Source organism: Eubalaena glacialis, chromosome 17 (assembly GCF_028564815.1).
Source record: "Eubalaena glacialis isolate mEubGla1 chromosome 17, mEubGla1.1.hap2.+ XY, whole genome shotgun sequence".
In the NCBI taxonomy this organism is placed as follows: domain Eukaryota; kingdom Metazoa; phylum Chordata; class Mammalia; order Artiodactyla; family Balaenidae; genus Eubalaena; species Eubalaena glacialis.
In genome coordinates this window covers 53,733,316-53,755,825 of record NC_083732.1, presented here as the reverse complement: position 1 = coordinate 53,755,825, position 22,510 = coordinate 53,733,316, and the positions used below count along the sequence as shown (strand labels likewise).

Here is a 22,510-nt window from a genome sequence, read left to right as displayed (position 1 = left end):
TTGCTAAAGAATAGAACAGTCTTTTATTTGCTTTCTGGCTCTTTGTGTTTCTTTATCTTCTTTCTCTTTGTTTTTAAAATTATTCATTTATTGTAACAGTTTATTGTTCTGTCTTTTGCTCATTTTTCTCTTAGGGAATTCAAATTTTCTTATTGATTTAAAGTAAATATTTAAAGCTAAGCGATAAAACAGAAAGCAAAGGGAAACGATTTTATATCCTACAAGTTTAAAAAAAGGCTTTATGACTATATTTCAGATGATTTTAAATACAAACCTGTGCTTTCAGCAGGCCAGCCAGTTTCTTAAAATTTTGAAAAGAAAATAGATCACTGAACTTAAAGAAACTGAGTTCCCTGATTCTTCATAGCTATTTGTTTTAAAAGATAGTCTTACAATTTTGTTTTGCAATTTTTAATAAGCATTTTTAAAATCATAAATCAATCATAAATTTAAAAAGCAAATGCCATATCTAGCAATAAAGAGAAATCAAAATGGTTTGGTCAAACACTTAACCTAGATCTTTTTAAGTTTTTATTTTTCCACACCTTCTCTACCTGAAAAATTCCTCCCCTAAAAAAATGTGTTAGCTTAGAAAAGTAAAGAATTTTAAAAACAAATGCAATACAAACACAAATAAATGCTTTCTGGGTCTTGCACAGGGTCTCTGTCAGTTTCTCTCTATCATGTTCACTTACTCAATCAACAAATGTATTGAACAAATATTTACTGTGTGTTCCCTATATACCGGGCAGCGTCCTCACGCTTAAGAAACAGTAGAAAACAAGACTAGGTCCCTGATCTAAAGGCACTTACAGTTCAGAAGGAGACAGAATACAAATAAGTAGACAAATAAATAAATGAAAAACATATTATGTTTAATATGCTTTTTATGCCAAAAACAAAAAAACAAGACTGGCAAGGCTACTTTTTATTGGGTGGCTACATTACCTTGCTTATTTCCTTCATACTACATATCAATGTTATATTTATTTGTTTATTTATTTAACACCGCCATTTCCCATTAGCTATACATGCTATGTAAAGGCAAGGAACTTAACTTAAATACTGCTACTTTCTCAGTGTTTAACATTATCCAGATAAGATGCATTCCATAAGTTTGTTGAGTAAATGAATGAATAATGGATCCATGAGCAGTCTAAACAAAAAATATAACTAAGAGACTAATGTCACACACTCTTCTTTAACCTTATAAAAGACATATCTGGTCTTCTCTACCCCTTTGTTTTTAGTCTCTAAACCACTCACCTATAGATGGTAAAACAGCTCTGCTATCATGTGGTGACTGTCAAAGTTTTGTACACGACTTACACACATTGATATTGCTTTGTCCACATGGATTTTAGTCTAATAAACAAAATGCTAATAGATGTGTCTCCTGTTTCTGAAAACTGTCTTAATGTCCTTTGATGACTGTTGTTTGCTTAAGGGTTCATGACCCTTGGTGTAGGAATAAAACCTCAGCAACCTGTTGTTAATTCTTCCTGAATTTATTTCCTCAAGAAAGTTTCTCAAACCCAAATTTTGTAAAGGTTGATAGCTGCAACCAGTAAAAGGTATTGTAGGACTTCCCCGGTGGTGCAGTGGTAAGAATCCACCTGCCAATGCAGGGGACACGGGTTTGAGCCCCGGTCCGGGAAGATCCCACATGCTGCACAGCAACTAAGCCCGTGCGCCACAACTACTGAGCCTGCACTCTAGAGCCCATGAGCCACAACTACTGAGCCCACGTACTGAGCTCGAGCACAACAACTACTGAAGCCCGCGCACCCTAGAGCCCGTGCGCTGCAACTACTGAGCCCACGCGCCGCAACTACTGAAGCCCGCATGCTTTAGGGTCTGCGTGCCGCAACTACTGAGCTCGCATGCTGCAACTACTGAAGCCCACGTGCCTAGAGCCAGTGCTCCGCAACGAGAAGCCACCGCAATGAGAAGCCCGTGCACCTCAACGAAGAGTAGCCCCCGCTCACCACAACTAAAAAAAGCCTGTGCGCAGCAACGAAGACCCAACGCAGCCAAAAGAAAAAAAAAAAGGTATTGTAATGAGCTGGTGTAATGAGCTTAGTTTCCTAGAGCTGCCATAACAAATACCACAAACTTGGAAGTTTAAAACCACAGAAATTTATTCTCTCATAGTTCTGGAGCCAGATGTTCCAAATCAAGGTGTTGGCAGTATTGGTTTCTTTTGGAGGTTCCATGCCTCTCCTAGCTTCTGCTGGTGGCTGGCAATGCTTGACATCCCTGGATTTGCAGACATATCACTCTAATCTCTGCCTCTGCCTGCACATGATGTACTCTTGTGTGTCTCTGTGTTTCTTCCCCCTTTTTCTTCTCTTCTAAGGACTTGTCATTGGATTTAGGGCCCACCCTAAACCAGGATGATCTCATCTTGAGACACTTAACTTATTACATCTGCAAAGACCTTTCTCCCAAATAAGGTCATATTTACAGGTTCTGCGACTTAGAATATGAACATACAATTTTTGAGAGTTACCATCAACCCCTGCATCTGCGATTCCCTCCTATGATTGGAAGTCATGTGATTTGAGTGTATGGCTTATTCTTGTATGAGAGAGCCACTGTAGCTAAAAAGTAATCACCCTACTTTAAAAGGATTTTAAAGCATTTAATTGTGAACATACAAGCATGCCTCCGATATATTGTGGGTTTCATTCCAGACCACCCCAATAAAGCCAATATTGAAATAAAGTGAGTCACACAAATTTTTTGGTTTCCTAGTGCATATAAGACTTATGTTTACTCTGTATTGTAGTCTATTAAGTGTGCAATAGCATTATGTCTAAAAAAACAATGTACAAACCTTAATTTAAAAATACTTTATTGCTAAAAATGCTAACCATCATCTGGGCCTTCAGTGAGTCATAATCTTTTTGCCAGTGGAGGGTCTTGCCTGGATGTTGGTGGCTGCTGACTGATCAGGGTGGTGGTTACTGAAGGCTGGGGTGGCTGTGGGAATTTCTTAAAATACGACAACAATGAAGTTTGCCGAATTGATTGACTCTTCTTTTCAAGAATGATTTCTCTGTAGCATGCAATGCTGTTTGATAGCATTTTACCCACAACAGAACTTCTTCCAAAATTGGAGTCAAACCTCTCAAACCCTGCTGCTGCTTTACCAACTAAGTTTTTTTCTTTACTCAACCATAAGAAGCAACTCCGCATACATGAAAGTTTTATCATCAGATTGCAGCAATTCAGTCACATCTTCAGACTGAGTTGCTAACTCTAGTTCTGTTGTTATTTCTATCACATCTGCAGTTACTTCCTCCACTGAATCTTGAACGCCTCAAAGTTGTCTATGAAGGTTGGAATCAACTTCTTCCAAACTCCTGTTAATGTTGATATTTTGACCTCTTTCCATGAACCACAAACATTCTTAATGGTATCTAGAATGGTGAATCCTTTCCAGAAGGTTTACAATTTACCTTGCCCAGATCCATCAAAAGAATCACCATCTATGGTGGCTATAGCCTTACAAAATGTATTTCTTAAATAATAAAACTTGAAAGTTGAAATTACTCTTTGGTCCATGGGCTGCAGAATGGATGTGTGTTAGCAGGCATGAAAACAACAGCAATCTTATAGTACCTCTCCATCAGAGCTCTTGGGTGACCAGGTGCATTGTCAATGGGCAATAGTAATATTTTGAAAGGAATGTTTTTTTCTGAGCAGTAGGTCTCAACAGTGGGCTTAAAATATTCAGTAAACACATGTGCTGTCATCCAGGCTTTGTTGTTCCACTTATAGAGCACAGTCAGAGTAGATTTAGCATATTTCTTAAGAAACCTAGGATTTTCAGAATGGTAGATGAGCATTGGCTTCAACTTCAAGTCACCAGCTGTATTAGCCCCTAACAAGAGAGTCAGCCTGTCCTTTGAAGCTTTGAAGCCAGGCATTGAATTCTCCTCTCTAGCTATGCAAGTCCTAGATGGCATCTTCTTCCGATATAAGGCTGTTTCGTCTACACTGAAAATCTGTTGTTAAGTGTAGTCACCTTTATTAATTATCTTAGCTAGATCTTTTGAGTAACTTGCTGCAGCTTCTACATCAGCACTTGCTGCTTCACCTTGCACTTTTATGTTACGGAGATGGCATCTTTCCTTAAACCTCATACACCAAGCTCGGCTAGCTTCAAACTCTTATTCTCTAGCTCTCTCACCTCTCTCAGCCTTCACAGAATGGAAGAGAGTTAGGACCTTGCTCTGGATTAGGCTTTGGTTTATGGGAATCTTGTGGCTGGTTTGATCTTCTATCCAGACCGGTAAAACTTTCTCCATGTCAGCAATAAGACTGTTTTGCTTTCTTATCATACGTGTGTTCACTGGAGTAGCACTTTTAATTTCCTTCAAGAACTTTTCCTTTGCATTCACCACTTGGCTAACTGTTTGGAGCAAGAGGTCTAGCTGCTGGCCTGTCTTGGCTTTTGACATGCTTTCCTCACTGAGCTTAATCATGCCTAGCTTTTGATTTAAAGTGAGAGATGTGAGACATGTCCTTTCACTTGAACACTTAGAGGTCACTGTAGGGTTATTGATTTGCCTAATTTCAATATTGTGTCTCAGGGAACAGCGAGGCCCGAGGAGATGGAGAGAGATGGGGGAATGGCCTGTCGGTGGAGCAGTCAGAACACATACATTTATCAATTAAGTTTGTCGTCTTGTGTAGGTGTGGTTTGTGGTGTCCCAAAACAATTACAATAATAACATCAAAGATCACTAATCACAGATTACCAAAACAAATTCAGTAATAATAAAAAAGTTGGAAATATTGAGAAAATTACCAAAATGAGACACGGAGACGTGCAGTGAGAAAATGCTGTTGGGAAAATGGGGCCAATAGACTTGCTCCATGCAGGGTTGCCCCAAACATCCAATTTTTTAAAAAGCAGTATCTGTGAAGCACCATAAAGTGAAGCCCAATAAAACGCTTCATATTACATTTCGAACGGACTCTTATTTCTTTAAAAAAATGATGAGGCAACACAAAAACTACATGTTTTGTACACTGGTTGGTAAATATCTATAGAATACTAGCATCTACTTGGTGAGCATGGGGATATAAATAGAAATATGGCTTAGATGTTTCCAAAAAGTGACATGATGGGACAAAACTAGAATTGGCTAAAACAAGTTTCTCAAAAATGTATGTCAGCTGAATCTGAGTTACGAAGGTAGTTCTTATGAATCTTAGTCATTCACACAAAGGAATAACCCTAAAGTACACAACCAGCTCAAACCATCAGAAACAACGAATCCCTGGGAAGAAGAAATGAGAGTTCGTCTAATGAAATAAGAGTGAAGTTGATCTCACTGTTAATGTCATGTTGCTGGTGACAGAGTCAAACTTTCCAGAGTCTGTTCTCAGGCTGGGTGTGTCCTTGGCATGTCAGAGTGAGGCATATGGGAATGCACAGCCATAGAGATTCTCTAGGGCCTGTTAGGATGACCTCCAAAGACGTAGACTGATTGATAGTTTCTGGATTCTCATAGTTTATAGGCTTGTGTGGATGTTCTATAAAAGTGATAATCAAATGCTGGGGTGCATCAGAATCACTGGAGGGCTTTGGTAAAATGCAGGTGTCTGAGCCCACTTCCAGAGATTTTGATTCAGCAGGTCTGGGATGCGGCAAAGAATCTGCCTTTCTAATCAGCGCCCAGGCAGGGCTGTTGCTGCTATTCTGGAGACCATCCTGGGTAGCATGGATCTATGCCAAATTGAAATGACTGAATCCTTTGTGTGCATTTGATTTATCCCACATATAGTCTTAGAAAGCACTAGGTATGCCTTGATGTCCTACATCAACTACCCATGACTACCCATGAGACAGATTGTTCTTCTTCCTCAAAGGTCTCCTCTCTTGGGCGGACGTCAACACCACATACAGGAGGACCAGGCAGTTACCTACATGGTGAGATGTGGGTACCACCTGCTCCAAAACATTTGCTATTCTCTTGCCTGGAATCCCATCCTAGAACTCACTTTCCTTTAGGAACAGACACCGTCATCTCCTGACGTGAAAATGCAAATGCTCCTGGGACAGTAGTAACTGCCACAGACTGAGAACTTACTGAGTGCCAAGCCTTCCACCGACGTTATCTCATCTAATCCTCACCACTGCTCTGGGAGGTAGGTATCAGCATCCTCCTTCTACGGAGAAGTTAAGCTGCTCGTGAAAAATAACGTGGCTGGTAACAGACCGACCTGTGATTTGAATCTAGGTCTGTTTAATGCCAAAGGCCATACTTTTAACCACTGCCTATATTTATCTTGCAAATTAAACACTAAATGGCCACCAGATAGTAATATCTTACAGAGAAAAATCATAGCATAGCCTACGTGGCAACTCACTGCTAGAGAAGTGCTGGGGGAATGTAAGTTTGATGATGTGGAGAAACTGGACATTTTTGGACCACTGCAAATGCCTTGACAAAGGAGGGCAAAGTCAGGGGTGTGTCCTGCAGACCCCAGGAAGATGGAACTCACAAACTAGCCCTTCTGAGAAAGCAAGGGATGTCGGGGCAAAGATGATAAACTTGATAAAGTGTTTCAGCAAAGGGCTGCTAGGCACACGTGGATGCGCAATACTTTCTGTACGTTTTTGGCAAGTTATAGTCTATGCTGAAATTATGGGATTCAATTCTATTTTAATTGTTATGGAAAGCAGGACGGTGAATCCTTTGTTATCTTTTTAATTTTTTTTGCATGTAATCAGTGGTCTGTTAAAAGGTCTTTAAATTCAGACTTTTGTAGATTGAGTTTTCTTCAGACTGATTGTATGTGTAAGTGTGATTCTGGAATGCGGTCAAAGGAATTATTAATTCCTTCACCTTAATTAAGCTTCATGTGCTTGGTAAATTATAAATACCCCTTTCAATTATTTTTTGTATGTATTGTTGGAGATAAAAAGAAGTGCGGTAATTAAAGTAAAAATTGCTTCTCTTTTGAAAGGTGTGGATTCTGCCTAGACTAGTGTAATAATGAAGCTGGAATGCTGAAAATGGCTCAGGGCACTACGGCCAATTCAGTGTGCAATACACCACAGCCTAAGAAGATGCTTATTTTGAAAAGCCAAGAACTTGGGGTAGTTCATGTATTTGGGGTCAGGATGCTACAAGGAGTCCATTTATAGAGTGGTGCCCAAAGCACAGAGAGAAAGGACATTGGTGCGGGAGACTCCCAGACCTGAATTTAATTTCTCTCCTCCTCTCACACGCCCTAAGACCTCCAGTGAAAAGTTACTGAACCTCTCTGCACTTGTATTTCCTCAGCCACAAAAGAGAGACGATGTCTAAGGGAACAGACCCTGCTGGTCCTGTAGTCAGTGACAGAAACAACATTGCTCCCCACTTTCCTCCATCCCTCCTGTCCTCAAACATCTGCTTTTCTCTGTCTGCAACGGCCAAATGGGATCAGCTCAAATTCAGGAAACAGTTGAGGGTCATTCTAGGAGTATTCGCTCTGACTTGAAATAGGTAAAATAAATAAACCTTAGTCCAAGTAGGTTCTGAGATTTTTTTTTTTTTCTGTTTTCAAAATCAAAGAAGCAGCTTCTTAAAATCTGAATGACTCACGAGAACATTAATGAGTCCATGATTTCCTTTATAATACTTTCACCAAGTCAGAGGTAACCTGGGGTTTCCTTAAGTGTGTCGACACTTGAGCTGATTTTTAGAGGCACTAAATGTATTTCCATCACTGGGTCCTGGGCCCTGAGCAAACAGTAGGAACAGCCACCAGTTTTTGAGAACTTAGTGTGTGCTAAATACACATACTTCACAAACACAACCTCAGGCAATTCTGATCAGTAGCTTTTTTTATGATTCCTACTTGGTATAACAGGCAAACGTGTCAAGTACCTCTCCTCCCCAGCAGTCACTTAGTTTTGAAAGGGCCAAGCTGGGATTGAAGCCTAAGAAGTTCTGTCTACATACAAAGCAGAGCCTTTTGCTTTCTGTGATATATAACGTTTCCAACGAGCACCTTTCCATACATAATCCAGAGCAAAGGGGGCTGACATTATGAAAACATAAGTTGTGACTCATAGAATGTGACTGGCATAGAACGACTCTTTGGCACTATTAAAGCTGGAGTTATTAATAATATTATTGATATTTACTCTCCATACATCATTTAAGATGAACTCTTTCTTGGAATTTTCCCAGTAGGCTAACCCTAATATATTCTTTGTGTTTGACTCACCCTTCTATTTCTTGAGAAGGAATTATATAGGCCCATGAGATAGCTTTCAATTGCACTGACCATAAACTTAGAGGAGGAAAAGCATTTTACATTGTAACCCATTACTGCATTCAGATATGCTAGTATTTTTATTCTATTTGACTTCATTGTTTAAATGCTGGTCTTGAAGACCTAAATAGATGTTTCTCCAAAGAAGATACACAGATGGCCAATAGGTACATGAAAAGATGCTTGACATCGCTAATTATTAGAGAAATGCAAATCAAACTACAATGAGGTACCACCTCACACCAGTCTGAATGGTCATCATTAAAAAGTCTACAAATAACAAATGTTGGAGAGGGTGTGGAGAAAAGGGCCATATGATCCACCAGTCCCACTCCTGGGCATGTATCCTGACAAAACTATAACGCGAAAAGATACATGCACCCTTATGTTCATTGCATCACTATTTACAATAGCCAAGACATGGAAACAACCTAAATGTCCATAAACAGATGAATGGATAAAGAAGATGTGAGATATATATATATATATATATATATATATATATATCCACACACACACACACACATACACACACACACACACACACAATGGAATACTACTCAGTTATAAGAAAGAATGAAATAATGCCATTTGCAGCTACATGGATGGATCTAGAGATTATCCTACTAAGTGAAGTAAGTCAGAAAGAGAAAGACAAATACCATATGATATCACATATGTGGAATCTAAAATTTGACACAAATGAACTTATCTACAAAACAGAAACAGACTCACAGACATAGAGAACAGACTTGTGGTTGTCAAGGGGGCAGGGGATTGGGGGAGAGATGGATTGGGAGTTTGGGATTAGCAGATGCAAACTAATATACATAGAATGGATAAACAACAATGTCCTACTGTATAGCACAGGAAACTATATTCAGTATCCTGTAATACACCATAATGGAAAAGGGGAAAAAAAGAATGCTGATCTTGACCCATAAACTTGATTTCAAATTGAAAGTAGGTCATAGTCTGTGTGTAGACACATATACACACTTGCATATGTGCCTATACACACACCACGGCTTCTAGCTCTGAATTTAAATCAACTTGGATGGGCTTAAAATTTAACTCTTCTCATCAGTCTGTTATTCAGTGAGACTTAACTTCAATTTACCTATTTTGTCTTTTCAAACTATTTGTCTCTTAAATTTGTGAACAACACAAAAGTGCCTGACATATTCTGACAATTTACTGAATGAAGACATGGGTGGTGCTTCAGTAAATAATTTATTCTTGTACACTGCATGAACTACTCATGTTTTATTCCAGTTTTCCATTCTTCATTTCATTACTTAATATGCTAACAGTCTTAGGGTGAGGCAGGGGACAAGATGTTATAGGCACATAGGATTAGAAGTTAATCAGCCCAAATCATCTCAGACCTACCAACAGGGCTCCCTCCCTCTAGCACAAGTCCCCAAACTTTCCCCACCCCAGTTGATATTTCCAGAAACTGTAACACTTCCCAGTTAAACCAACTCTAATTTATAAAGGAAAATTGAACTCTTTCTCAAATGATGATACTTTATTATTAGCAAGTCTTGAGAATTGCTGTTCTGTCATAAGACATTCCACAGTCTCTCTCAAAGACTCATTCTAGTGTCTAGTAGCCCTTAATATCAGAAATAATTTTCCAGCTCCTATAATTGTCCTTTTGAGTTGCAGACTGAATAGATTCAAACAAAAGAAATAACTTTTTGGTAATTGGTGGTGCAGGACACAGACACACTACAAGAAGTATAAATCCTCAGATGGATTACCGTTTGATAAATTGGGAATTATAAACCCAATTCCTTCAGTGGCTCAAGATCCATTAAAATTAACCTCAATTTTCAACCTCCCCGATAGCCCATGGCTGCCCAATCACTTACCAAATTGGTCCACAGATAACGGAAGGGAAGTTTGTTATGTAGACGATAGGGTTGGGAGGTGTTTGTTATATGAGGGATTTTTGCATTAACTGCTATTTGAATTACCCATGTTGCTATTCCTGTTTACTTATTTTCCAACAATTATTAGAGGATTTAGATGTTATTTCAAAATTGAAATTCCAATTCTCTTAAATATATTTCTTCAGGAAGGTAAATGTGTCCTTCAAAGGAGGGAAGCAATTCCCACTCTCACTATTTTCCTTGGTGATGCTAAACCACAGCATCTGGGGATTGTAGGTGTGAGCACAGCAGAAAAAGCTGGCTTAGAAGAACTGGCTTCCCAATCAGTGAAATGGAGATAATACAGTGCTGGCCTCACAGCATCTCTGAACAATGACGAGATGCTCATTTATTTGGCTCTCGGTTTTTTCAATACTTGCCTTTTCAAGAGCAGAAACGCTAGTGGCAACTCTGCGTTCCTGGAGCCAGTTCAAAGAGTTTTCTTAAGATTGGATCCTTATTTTGGCTTCTCCAACCTCAAAGAGCTTAATTAAATTTTGGGAAAAACTTTCTCTTGGCAAGTTTTAGATTTTGTAAACAGGGGAAAAAAACCTTTAGATTTGCCTAATTCCACACTTGCGGGTACTGCAGAGACAACGAAGACATACATTTGTTCCTGCTGAAAGGCAGGGCGAGAGAGAGGCTGCCAGCCACCACTGGAGGACAGCTGAAAAGACCAGCTCTATAGTTTTGCTCAGTAAATAGATGAGTCTCGTGAAACTATCAGACTGTATTGCCAGGGTTTTTTTTTTTTTTTTAATTTTTAAGCCAACCAAATAATATGAAAAAATGTGAGACTATCAGGTTATCTGAAGTGTCATTAAATGCATCTCTAAAGAAAGAAAATAATTAGGTCCCAAGCAAAAAACATAAACTCAAATAAAAAGCATAGATTACATGTTTGAGATGAATGCATGGTCTTATTATATCAGTAAAGATATAGAAAATGGCCCACCAAGTAGGGGTAAACAATGTGGTGGTACCCGGTAAATGTGAAAAAGAAAAAGATGCAAGACAGGAAATTAAAGCATTTTATGGTATTAAGCACGGTGGGTCTATTAAGAGGTTTTAGTTATCTGTGTGCGTGTGTGTGTGTGTGTGTGTGTGTGCGCGCGCGCGCGCGCGCGCACACATGTTAATTCTGAAAGCTCATAATCTAAACCAGTATCTCTTTTTGGGACAGCTTTAACCTTTCGTTAAAACAGATTCTCAGAGTATCCATTCGGTGGATGCTCTTCAAGCACCCATTCCCTGCTTTAATCCTCTGCGTAACATTCTTTCTGGTTAACCACTCAGGGCTTCAGATTGCCAGCAGTAGGGAAGAACTTTTCCAGAAAAGGTTTATTAAACAATAATGCCTCGACCCAGACAAACACACTTCCTGGAAGCAGTGAAGAAAAATTAACCCAAATGAAAGACCACATTAAGTATAATTTTTAATTTCCAAATCTAGCTATCTTTTCTTGGGAAAGTTTGCTTTAAAACAACTTTCTATTTGTTTGCTTCAGGGAAACAACAATAATTTCTAGTTAAGTTAAAAAGGAGAAATTTCCCCTTGGTTTATTAGTGTAGGTATTATATTTCTATGTTAGCAATTAAGTCTTGGAGTTGTTTACCAAGTTTCATCAAAAAGTCTATAGCATAACACAATAATATTTAAAATATGAGAAATTAAAGTACCAAATGCACATTTAGCTGGCATCCAGAAAAATCTACCAAAATTGATCCTTTCATCATGGAAGAGGACAGAGCCCGACCGCACCCTGATTTCCCTGTTAAAAAGACACAGGCCTGCTTACCATGGTATTACCTACATACACAGAACCATACATGGAAGTTTGTTCATCAACTAGTCAGCACTGGTTGAGCATCTTTTCTGTGCCAGGCTCTGTACCAGGTGCTGGTTATACAAAAGTGAAAAAAAAAAATCTTCTCTCCCCTCAAGAAGCTTGGCATCTAGTGGAATGGACAGAATGTAAACTGATAAACCAAGTGAAACACAGCAGAAGTGTTATTGTCTAGACATAAACTAAAACTCATGGAGGAAGCAGCTGACTATGCCTGAAAGATTAGGAAGATCTCACCTAAGTGGGGTTGGGGGAAAAGGTCTTAGGGGTGAGATGTCAGCCAGGTAAAGGAGAAGAGCCCTAGAGAAGGAATAAAGGAGAGGTTGGAAGTAACTAGGAAAACTAGTGAGGGGTGAAAATATACCTGTAGATTTGGCATGAAGAAATTTTAATAAAAGGCAGGCTATGCTGGATTCAGACATGAGTAGTAGTTTAGGATGGGGGGTAGGCATTGACTCCTCTTTTAAGAAACATGGATTGGAAGGAAAGAGGAAGACCCAGCAATAGTTTTTTGCAAGGGAGTCTGCCAGGATCAGGGCCTGTAAGTGTGGGCAGTCTGAACTCTGGCCCTGTCCTGGTCCATTCCCTGGGGGAAGGCTGGGGGAGCCCCGGATCACCCTAGGCACACATGCCAAGGAGGAAATGATTCTCCCCAGAGGTGTCTGTCCCCAACAGCATGAGCTTCTAGGACTCATACAGAGACATGCATGCAATAAATAAAAACCCACGGTGGCTCAATTTTTATTGAAAACTAATACGTTCCGCCTGAACTAAGATTAAATTTTAAAAAATATTTGCTGTTTGTAATCTTTTAAATATATAACATTATTAGCCTACCATTTTTTAAAAATTTATTTATTTATGGCTGTGTTGGGTCTTCATTTCTGTGCGAGGGCTTTCTCTAGTTGCGGCAAGTGGGGGCCACTCTTCATCGCGGTGCGTGGGCCTCTTATTATCGCGGCCTCTCTTGTTGCGGAGCACAGGCTCCAGACGCGCAGGCTCAGTAGTTGTGGCTCACGGGCCTAGTTGCTCCGCGGCATGTGGGATCTTCCCAGACCAGGGCTCGAACCCGTGTCCCTTGCATTGGCAGGCAGATTCTCAACCACTGCGCCACCAGGGAAGCCCCTAGCCTACCATTTTTATCACGTAAATATTGTATAACCAAAGTAGAAGATGAAAAAAGTTTTCCAGGAGCTGTGGTTACAGTACTTCTCTATAAAACAGAGGCGCCCTACACTGCCTGTACCTGTGGCAACAGCCAAAGCACGACGCCACGCGAGCAGCGGGTCGGGCAGAGCCTGCCCCATACCCCAGCCTGTTCTCTCCTGTGCAGAAAGCAGGCTCAAGGCTGCTCCTCTAGTTCAGCTCTGACTCACTGCCTTGACTCTCTCCAGGCAGCCCTGGTTGGTTTTTGTTGTTTCTTTGCATTTTTTTTTTTTAAGTTGAGGGCTCTCAAGAGGTGGTGTTTTATTTTGAATCAAATTTCCTTTTCATATCTATTCAGAAGTGTGGAAAGAGTCTAGGGAACATCAAAAATCAAAATTCCATTTACTTGAGTTATTTTGAAAGGAGGGAAGTCCCACACTTTCCCGACTGCAGGAGAGAGCAAGTCTATACAGTTCTGGGGGAGGAGTGCTTTCCACAGAACACAACTCAGTGGCGGAGTGGGAAACCCAGAGGAAGAGGAGAGAGTGGCAGGGCACACTTGTCTCCCAGGCCTATGTGGGTCACAGATTCACTCTGACTCCTTGGCTACCTGACCTCTTGAAAGGCAGCAGCTGCCTCGCCCAACCCACCAGTCTCTACCCTCCCACTTTTCTGCACAGCTCTGAGTAGCCCAACCCAGGTTTGACTATAAAAACTGCAAGAAAGCACACTTGTAGGGCACATCCAAAGCCAGCCTCCTCTAGAAAGCTCAAAGCAAAAAGGAAGGAAGGAAGGGAGGAAGGAGGAAAGAAAGAAAGAAAGAAAGAAAGAAAGAAAGAAAGAAAGAAAGAAAGAAAGAAAGAAAGAAAGAAAGAGGGAGGGAGGAAGGAAGGGAGGAAGGGAGGAAGGGAGGAAGGGAGGAAGGGAGGAAGGGAGGATGGGAGAATGGGAGGAAGGGAGGAAGAAACGAAGGGAGGAAGGAAGGAAAGGTGTGACAACTTTATTCGCAATTCCTATTTGAAAGTGCAGTAGGATTTCAGACAGAAGAGAGCTCCCAGGCCTGGACAGGCGAGCCAAGCTGAATAAGTCCCAGTGGTCAACAAAGTTCTGTATTCAAAAGTCTTCTGAAAGGCTTCTCTTTGACTCTCAAAGAAAACAATTTAGAACTAAACGTGAAGAAATATTTTGATTTCGTTGGAACTTAAGTGTTCCTGAAAGCTTTATCTTAATATAAGATTGCTATTAACAACACGATTTAAAAATAAAGAGATAGATTTGCATTAGGGCACAGATGAAAATCCTATAATCACATGCTAATAACCCAAGATGTACTATAATTGCCTGCTAATTACCATGGAAAACTATGGGATTAATATTAACAATATAACTAATACATCCTGGTACAGGGAAAGATTACTTACTGGGAACCAAAATTAAAGACAGACTGAATAAAGAGCAAATGGTTAGTTTCACAATTAACTACAAAATTATGTCAATACTGGTCACATTGGATGTGACTATAACGTAATGATGCTTATTTGGACGTGCTTGTGGAATAAGTCTCATTACATGACAATCCATACCACCCGTTCTGAAAGTGCAAAAACTGTGATGTTCATTATTTTGAAACATCTGCATTGTAAAGCAAGACAGTAGTTCTGTTCAGTAGAGAAATTATACTTGAATGAGTTTCAATATATCTGCTGTAGCCTCTGATTTTTCATTTTATAAATCAATATTAGTTGTTGAACGTCTTATAATTTTCCTTCCCTGTTTGAAAGGAAACAAAGAGAAAAATATCCCTTCCCAGGAAAGTGGTTTTGGAATTATTCACGGTTTGAGTAGACTTGGTATGCAGTCTGGTTCATTTCGTGATTTGCGGTTCATTTCAAATGTTTTAAAAATGGCTTACATTGTGCAAAACTGGATCCCTCCACCGTGCAAATGAGTCCCGGGTAACTCCCAGCCTGCTCCACGTGTACACGGTGCCTCCAAGTCACCGTGCCCCTGGCTGGACTCAGCACCGGCCGGCCTCCACTCCCCCGCACCTGGCCATGCTGCTCCTCCGGACCCCCGGCCTCAGGGCGGGAGACCCGCCTCGTTAACAAAGCTGAGCTTTTCTTCTGTGATTTTTATCTTCTCCTTTATTCCCACAGCCAGTCAGTCCTGGAGAGTCCACCAGTTCTAGAATTCATCTCGCATTCCTGGGTTAACTTTGCATCTCTCCTTTCCCAGCCATAACTGTCTCTCCCTCACTTCATCCCACCCCCGTGCTGGCCCAGAGCTACCTCTCTGAAATACAGATATCACTGCATGACAGTCCTGCTGAAAATCCTCAGTGGTTATCCAAAGTCTCCAAAATCAAATACTGCAACTCATTAAAGAGAAATACCGCCTCATCACAACATTCCATTTGCCTTTATTTATTCCCAGTCTCCTCCTTGTCAGAGTTCTGGGAGGACCGAAAAGTGAACGGAACACATCCACCTGGATGAGTGACAACTTTTATGAAGCCTCACTTATGTATTCCTGGATCTCTAAAGCCCATTCTGTTCAACAGTAGAATAACTGAATTAGCAAAATACAAAGTATGCGTGTTACATCTCAATATAAAAAAGTATAAACACGCACTTTTCAATAGCTCCCCAACAAAACTGCAAAACAAGAGTCTGTGGAGCCAAGCTAATGTCAAAGCAGCAGAGGACGAGAAACTCCGAGCTTAATTCCCCTCAGCATCTGGCGTGGTGATGTTCCTCTGCAAAGACCCACCCCATGGTCTGAGAGATAGCATTTCCCCAACATTCCACCTGCAGCTCTGTGGGTTACCACTGGGACACATGTGGTATTTGTCAATGGCCCTCTAATACCTGGAACCTTCTGGGCCCTGGACCCTTAAACACCCAGCTGGGCTCGTTCAGCCTCCACGGTAGACCTGGAGCTTCAGCCCGTACCTCATGGAAACAGCTTTAAATGGGGCTCCTCTTAGAGCTTGAGACCAGCAAATTCCATCTATACTTCATATCCCTGGTGCTCTAAGATTCCCCTTAAAAAAGCAAGCCTCTCCACAGCTACCAGCATCTTCAACCTCATTTTCTCAACCCAGTTTACTCGGGACTTCCCTCCTTCTCCCCACTCCCTGTGTAAGTTGAATCGATGACACTCCCACCAGCATGCACGAGAGTTTCCACCCCTCCCACCTTTGCCAACAGTTTTACCAGATTTTATAAAATTATGCGCCAATCGCATTCCGGTTTTTCTGTCTGGATTCCTGTACCTCTGCGTGGGCTGCTTCCTTGGCTCACAGCACTCTCCCCTACCTTTTCGACTTCAGCCACTCTTGTTATCTTTTCAGAGGGGTCTTAGAAACATCTCAGGGAAGTGTTCCTCCCATGTGCCCCTCACGCGTGGTATCTTAGCTGGTCATCTTCTTGCCTCCAGACTTGAGCAGTTCGAGGAGGGGGCTCCGCCTTATTTATTTATCTCTGAATTGCCAGTTCCTAACAAAGGGTCCATTTGCTGAGCGAATGTGGAATCACTCTGCCTTTCTGCAAGCTGGTGGTAGCTAAGATGGGACCAACACTAACTCCATGTCCCCTTAGAAAGGGGCTTCCACACTCAGAGAGGAGCAAGCGACATATCATCAAAGTGGCGATTCTGTACAGTAGGTATAATTGGCACAGGGACAACAATCTTTGGGCTGCAGAATGTAAACGTATTTATGACCTGGAATAATTTTGTTATCCGATGAGCTCACAAGAAAGAACTTGTGAAACTTGGAGAACTCTGCTTGTGTGCTTTGCCAAGCAGCAGAATGAACTTGGGCTGGGGTTGGTTTGTTGTACTTACATCCAGTAAGAGCTAACTGCTCATGTTTCCTTCCCCACCAACATAGTTTACGGCCTAATGTACAAGAACCACGTCTCTGAACTGGCTTTTAGAAATATCAGAACTAGTAGCAGCCAAGAGTCCTACCACCCAGAGTGCAAGATGTTCTCAATGTCCGGAGAGAAAGGCGTAGAGGGGAGAAGAAGGACCTCAATGCAAGGTCAATTCGTGAATGTGTGCAGTCAACTCTGCATGTAATCAGGGCCCGATGGGGGCCAAGAACTATCTAGGGGTCAGGATACAAAGCCGATAGACAGTGGAGTAAAGACATAGAATACTAAAAAATAAAACAAGGGATGCAAACTCCAGCATTCCTGGGTTTCCATCTTCACTTACCAGGGATTTGACCTTGGGTAAAATTCTTAGCCCCTCACCATCTCAGTTTTTAAACAACAAAGTAAGTTGTTTTCAGGAGGAAGGACAAAATGTTTATGTCTGATGCACAGAAAGCGCCCAGTACATAGAAGGCAACAGACACATGGGAGCTTTCATTAAGACATAGTTCACTCCTTCGAAAGCCTGCCTCCTGTCACTGTAATAAGAGTTTCATCCATACATTTGTTCATTCATTCATTCATTCTTTCACTCATTCATTCATTCAGGAAATATTTATTGAACAGTCACGATGACTTGGGCTCTGTGCTAAGCATTGGGGCTGGAGCAGAGAACAAATCAGACAAGTGCCTGCTCTTATGGGGCTTATTCTAGTAGGAGGGGGCACACAATAAGAAATAGAAACATATATTCATAATAACATGTTAGGTGATGATAAGCAGTCTGCAGTAAACTAAAGTTAAGGGAGCTCGAGAGTGATGAGGGTGTGACTTTGGGTAAGGTGATAGGGAAGGTCTCTCTGATAAGGTGACAACAAGCAAAGGCCTCCAAGAAGTGAGGGAACAAGCTGGGCAACATATGAGTATCCACCCAAGGAGGGATGTGACTGGTGTGAGGCAGGAATGGCCTCACCGGGAACGCCACTCAGCACACGGGAAGCTGGGAGCTGAGGCGCCACGTGCTCTGAGGAGCAGCCTCCTTCCCGGGCCCTCAGGCTCTCACTCTCCTTTCCATGGATCCACAGACAGGGCTCCATCGGGGACGCTGAGGGTCCCCTCCCGTCAGGCAGCCAGCACACAGGGGCTACTCAGAGGATCAAGAGTAAGTGGGAGATGAGGAGTAGCCACAAAGAACAGCCAACAATCTTATCCAAGGGAGACAGATTTATGTAAGGAAAGATGCAGAATGTTCTCCAGGCATGATTATTTCAGGGTGCAACAGATGACAGGAGAATCCTTGAGTGTGAGTGCTGAAGGGATGTTGAAGAAGGAAAGACACAAAGAGAGGTAAGAGCTCCATCGGGCTTCTCCTGGGATGGAGGGAGGGAGGCCGCGTGCCGGAGACGGGGCTGGTTGTCCCAGGCACCCCTGGAAAGGATAGGAAAGGATGTGCACACCCATACACACAAAATTGTGTTACGCGTAATTTGAGGAGTTTGAGGTTCCCCTAAAGCCCACATCCACAGACCCCAAGGACCAAGGTTATGAATGCTCATTTTAGCAAAAGGGGCCTCATCTCAGTCTCAAACATGAGCTTCAAGTTCACTACCTGCAGGGCTCAGTTGAACTTGCTGACCACAGTGGCTGGTGGAGGCTTGGGAGCTGCAACTTTGGAGCCCTGACTTTAACCTCCAGTTCATGGAGGTTAAGAAAGATAACACATTACATAATTTTGGATTCTTCCTTTTCTTTTGCAGGCTACTAGAAGGTTCTCAACCCCAAATGACAACGGTATAGCATACACACTCTTGGGCCTCCCTACCCCCTCAGCAGCCAAGGTGCAGTGTCACGAACATTCTCTACACTGCCCTGCAGAGTTACTACCGCTGACGGCACACCACATACAGATATATGTGCTGTGGCAGCACCAGCCCCCCTTTCTATTGGAAATGGTGTTAACCACCCACTGGCAGAGGAACAAAGGGCTTGATTTTTTCTTTTTAATCTAGTACAAGAATGAATTAGATGAGATTTTTTGCATATTTCCTAATTCTGTCAGGTTGAGATTAGGGTTAGAGACTGTGGTCTGAAAATTGATTTTCCATTTGAAGCTAAGGGGCTGATTCAATGCCTTGATCTCAGATTCAGAGCAAGTAGCCCAAGTAGCCATGAAGCTACTTAGTAAGAGTCACAAATCTCAATGATGAATCGTGTGTGTACATGTGTGCACACACGCATGTGTAAAGGGTTACATGAGGGAGAAAAGGCAGGCAAGAGGTGATAAAGAAAAGAGGTAAGATCTGAAATCCTATGAGACCTGAGAGATCATTCTGGTCTAAGAAAAGTAAACCTTGTAACGACATCAAATTTAAACCAATAGGTATGCCAGTAAAATGCTTTTATTATTTGCCTTATTTGGACCTAGTCCATATTTCTATTTAATTGCTCCTCTCATTTTCTTGGGCAATAATTATAAGGCTAAACTTTTCAAATAAAATAAAATTGTTCCTCTGCTCTGTGCAGATTGGCTGCAAAGCATTTTATGGCGAGTATCCCCAAACCCTTCGTCCTAGTCAGTCAGTTTTGGGGTTCAGGATATGACCTGGGTGAGGAAGATTGTTTTTATCCCAGCTCTTGCACTAATTCCTGCCCTAATTATCTGAGGACAAGTCACTTGGAAAGGTGGGTCAGTGAGCCTCTCTAGACCTCGGCTTCCTAGTTTATTAGATAAATAAGTTTGACTAGTTTACAGATGTGTATGTGTGGCAGGGGTGGAGGGGGAGGAGTGGTGTAGCCATTTTGCAAGAAAAACCAGCAAGTTAGTTTCAATATGTTCTACAGTGAGTCTCTAACCCTAACCTAGTTACTAACTTCTCTGCCATTGGTCGAGGGGGCCTAGCAAGCGTGAGATGGAAGGTCTGAAAAATCCTTCATTACAATGCGAAAGAAATCAAAGTAAACATCCTTTTAATTGCTCATTAACACCTCTGGTATCCAACACAGTGGAAACCTTCGCTTGGCCTATCCTCACTGGGGCTATACGCTCCTGGTCCGCAAAACGTGAAAATAAAGCCTATAAATGAGAAATGATTTATTTCTTATGGGAGCAGCGTGTAGACAAAGTGTTAAAATTACTTAGAAACACATATACATTAAGTCCCCTACCTTCAAGTTGTGAACTTTCAAAGATTCGAACCTGTGTTCACGTGTCCAATCACGTAAGTTAGCTCACGTGTCTGGCGTACGTTGTCACCTGCGTGCGTCCTCTACAAGTGGTGGTGCTTTTGTGTACTTTACTGTACAGTACTGTACAGAGTACAGTAGTACAGTATCACTGGATCGTTTTTTCAAGAAGGTGGATAGAAGTGAATCCAGCAAGGAACCAGAACCTGTGCCATCAACGTCAGGCATGAGTGAAATTGCAGCTTGCCCTCCATCTCCTATTGCTGAGGATCCTTCAGCTCTACCATCTCCCACCTCCTCTCCCTCCTCCAGTCGGTAACTTTTCCTTCCTGTTCACTCGATGCCAGCCCCTGTATGCCAGCTGTTGTACCATACTACTGTGCTTTTCAAGGTACTGTACTGTAAGATTAGAAATGTTTTCTTCGTTTTTTTGTGTTTGTTTTTATGTATTATTTGTGTGAAAAGTATTATAAACCTATTACAGTACTGTACTATATAGCCGATTGTGCTAGTTGGGTACCTAGGCTAACTTTGGTGGACTTACGAACAAATTGGACTTGCAAACGCGCTCTCGGAAGGGACCTCATTCGTTGGTAAGGGACTTACTGTATTACTGCATTTTTAAGTAATTTCTAGGTACTTTGAGATCCAATCCCTGACTTCCCCTGCTTTGCTCTGTGTCTCAGAGGTTGATTCCTGCAAAGTGCATGTGCCAGGGTCATGTGCCCTCTGCTTCAGGGTAATGTGGCCAACGGGAAGCCCTGGGGGAGACTGGGAGGCAGGGAGAAGCCAGGGCATCCCCTCTCCCCCTCCCTCTTGGCACTGAGGGGTGTCTCTGGCAGCGATTCTACTGAGGTTCTGCCTGCTCCTGGAAAGCTGCTCCCTCTGTGGTCCCAGCTCCTGCCGGCGCCTGTTCCTGCTGGGCAGCTCTCACAACACCCACCACCACTCCCTTTGGTCCTCTGGCCCTCCAGCTAAGAGCGGCAGGCTCCTGCTGTTGGTCCTCTCTGCATTGCCTCACGGTGCCTTCAGCCCTCCCAACTTTGGCAATGAATTCTCTCCATGGAACCACCTGGTGTGGGCTCTGCTTTCCTGGCGGGACTCTGAGTCTTGTCCAGAGGGCTCTAGGTCTCTGAAGAACAGACATCACGTGTAGGAATGTACAGATTCCAGAAAATGCACTTGGCAGGTCCGTTCCTTCTCTGCTGCCAGGAAAGCTCTCTCAAACATTGCATTTGTCTGATCACCTAGGACTATTTGCACTAGACATGTGTTTGGATGGAAGGAACATGAGATGGAGAATTAGAGAACGAGAATGCTCTATCTAGTCACGTGACCTTCACAAGTACCTTAGAACCAAATGAGCTGAAGTTATTCGCGTCACAGGGGGATAAGAGTTCCTCTGGCCTGCCTGCCAATTATTAGGCTCAAACACAAGAGGGCATGGAAATATGTTTTAGAAACTGGCACGGCCGTTGCAAATCTCAATCTATTATTATAGGAGACACAGTTGACTTTTATGGAACGAAAAGTGTTTTGCTCTCAGCTTAGCCCGATTTTGACTTCTCAGCCTGATTTGTACTAAATGTACTAACACATAGGAAAAGTGCACAGACTAGTGCCTGGCACATCAGGAGAGTGACGTGGGTCCCAGCTGTGATTTCTGGGCTGGGCTCTCCTTTGCATCATGACAACATGGCGGTTTACCGAAGACCGTGCAGGGAGGTCAAGGTCAACTTACCGATGTCGAGGACCCTCTGCTTGGCCGTGTGCTGTCGAGAGTGCCAGTACTTCCAGTATTTCAGCTGTTCGTCCCGGTTTTTGTCTTCACTGAAGACCACCATTACCACGCTCTGCAGAGGGGGAGAACCACGGGGCTTACTTTCTGTTCAGCACCCCCTGCTTCACACAGTCTCCAGTTCTAGAAGTTCTACCAGAGGTGGGTTGCTGTAATTTCTGTAAATTTGCTCTTCTTGCTTTAGAAAAGCCCAATAAGCTCAGTTGTATGGTTTGTTTTGTTTTAAAATGGGCCTACTTTAAAAAAATGGATGGGAAATGAGAACAGCACATAGTGAAAAAGAATGCTACATCATTTTCACCATGAATCATAAACAAACAGATTATCCAATTTACCAGCAAATTTATTATTTTATGAGCTGAGTGGGCACACCGAAAAAGATTTTTTTCTTGTATTGGAAACAAGAACATTTTTGAAATTTCATATCCTTAAACA

General features: G+C 42.1%; 1 protein-coding gene across 6 annotated transcripts in view; it reads right to left on the bottom strand.

Annotated features, from left to right (window-relative positions):
* The window catches only part of GRHL2 (grainyhead like transcription factor 2), a 158,946-nt gene that overhangs the window by 60,519 nt on the left and 75,917 nt on the right, over positions 1–22,510 (bottom strand). For all 6 annotated transcript variants that reach the window (XM_061171587.1, XM_061171585.1, XM_061171584.1 and 3 more), the window contains one exon: positions 22,019–22,130. In XM_061171587.1, the coding sequence (XP_061027570.1) occupies positions 22,019–22,130 (112 nt within the window). The remainder of the gene's footprint in view (positions 1–22,018; positions 22,131–22,510) is intronic.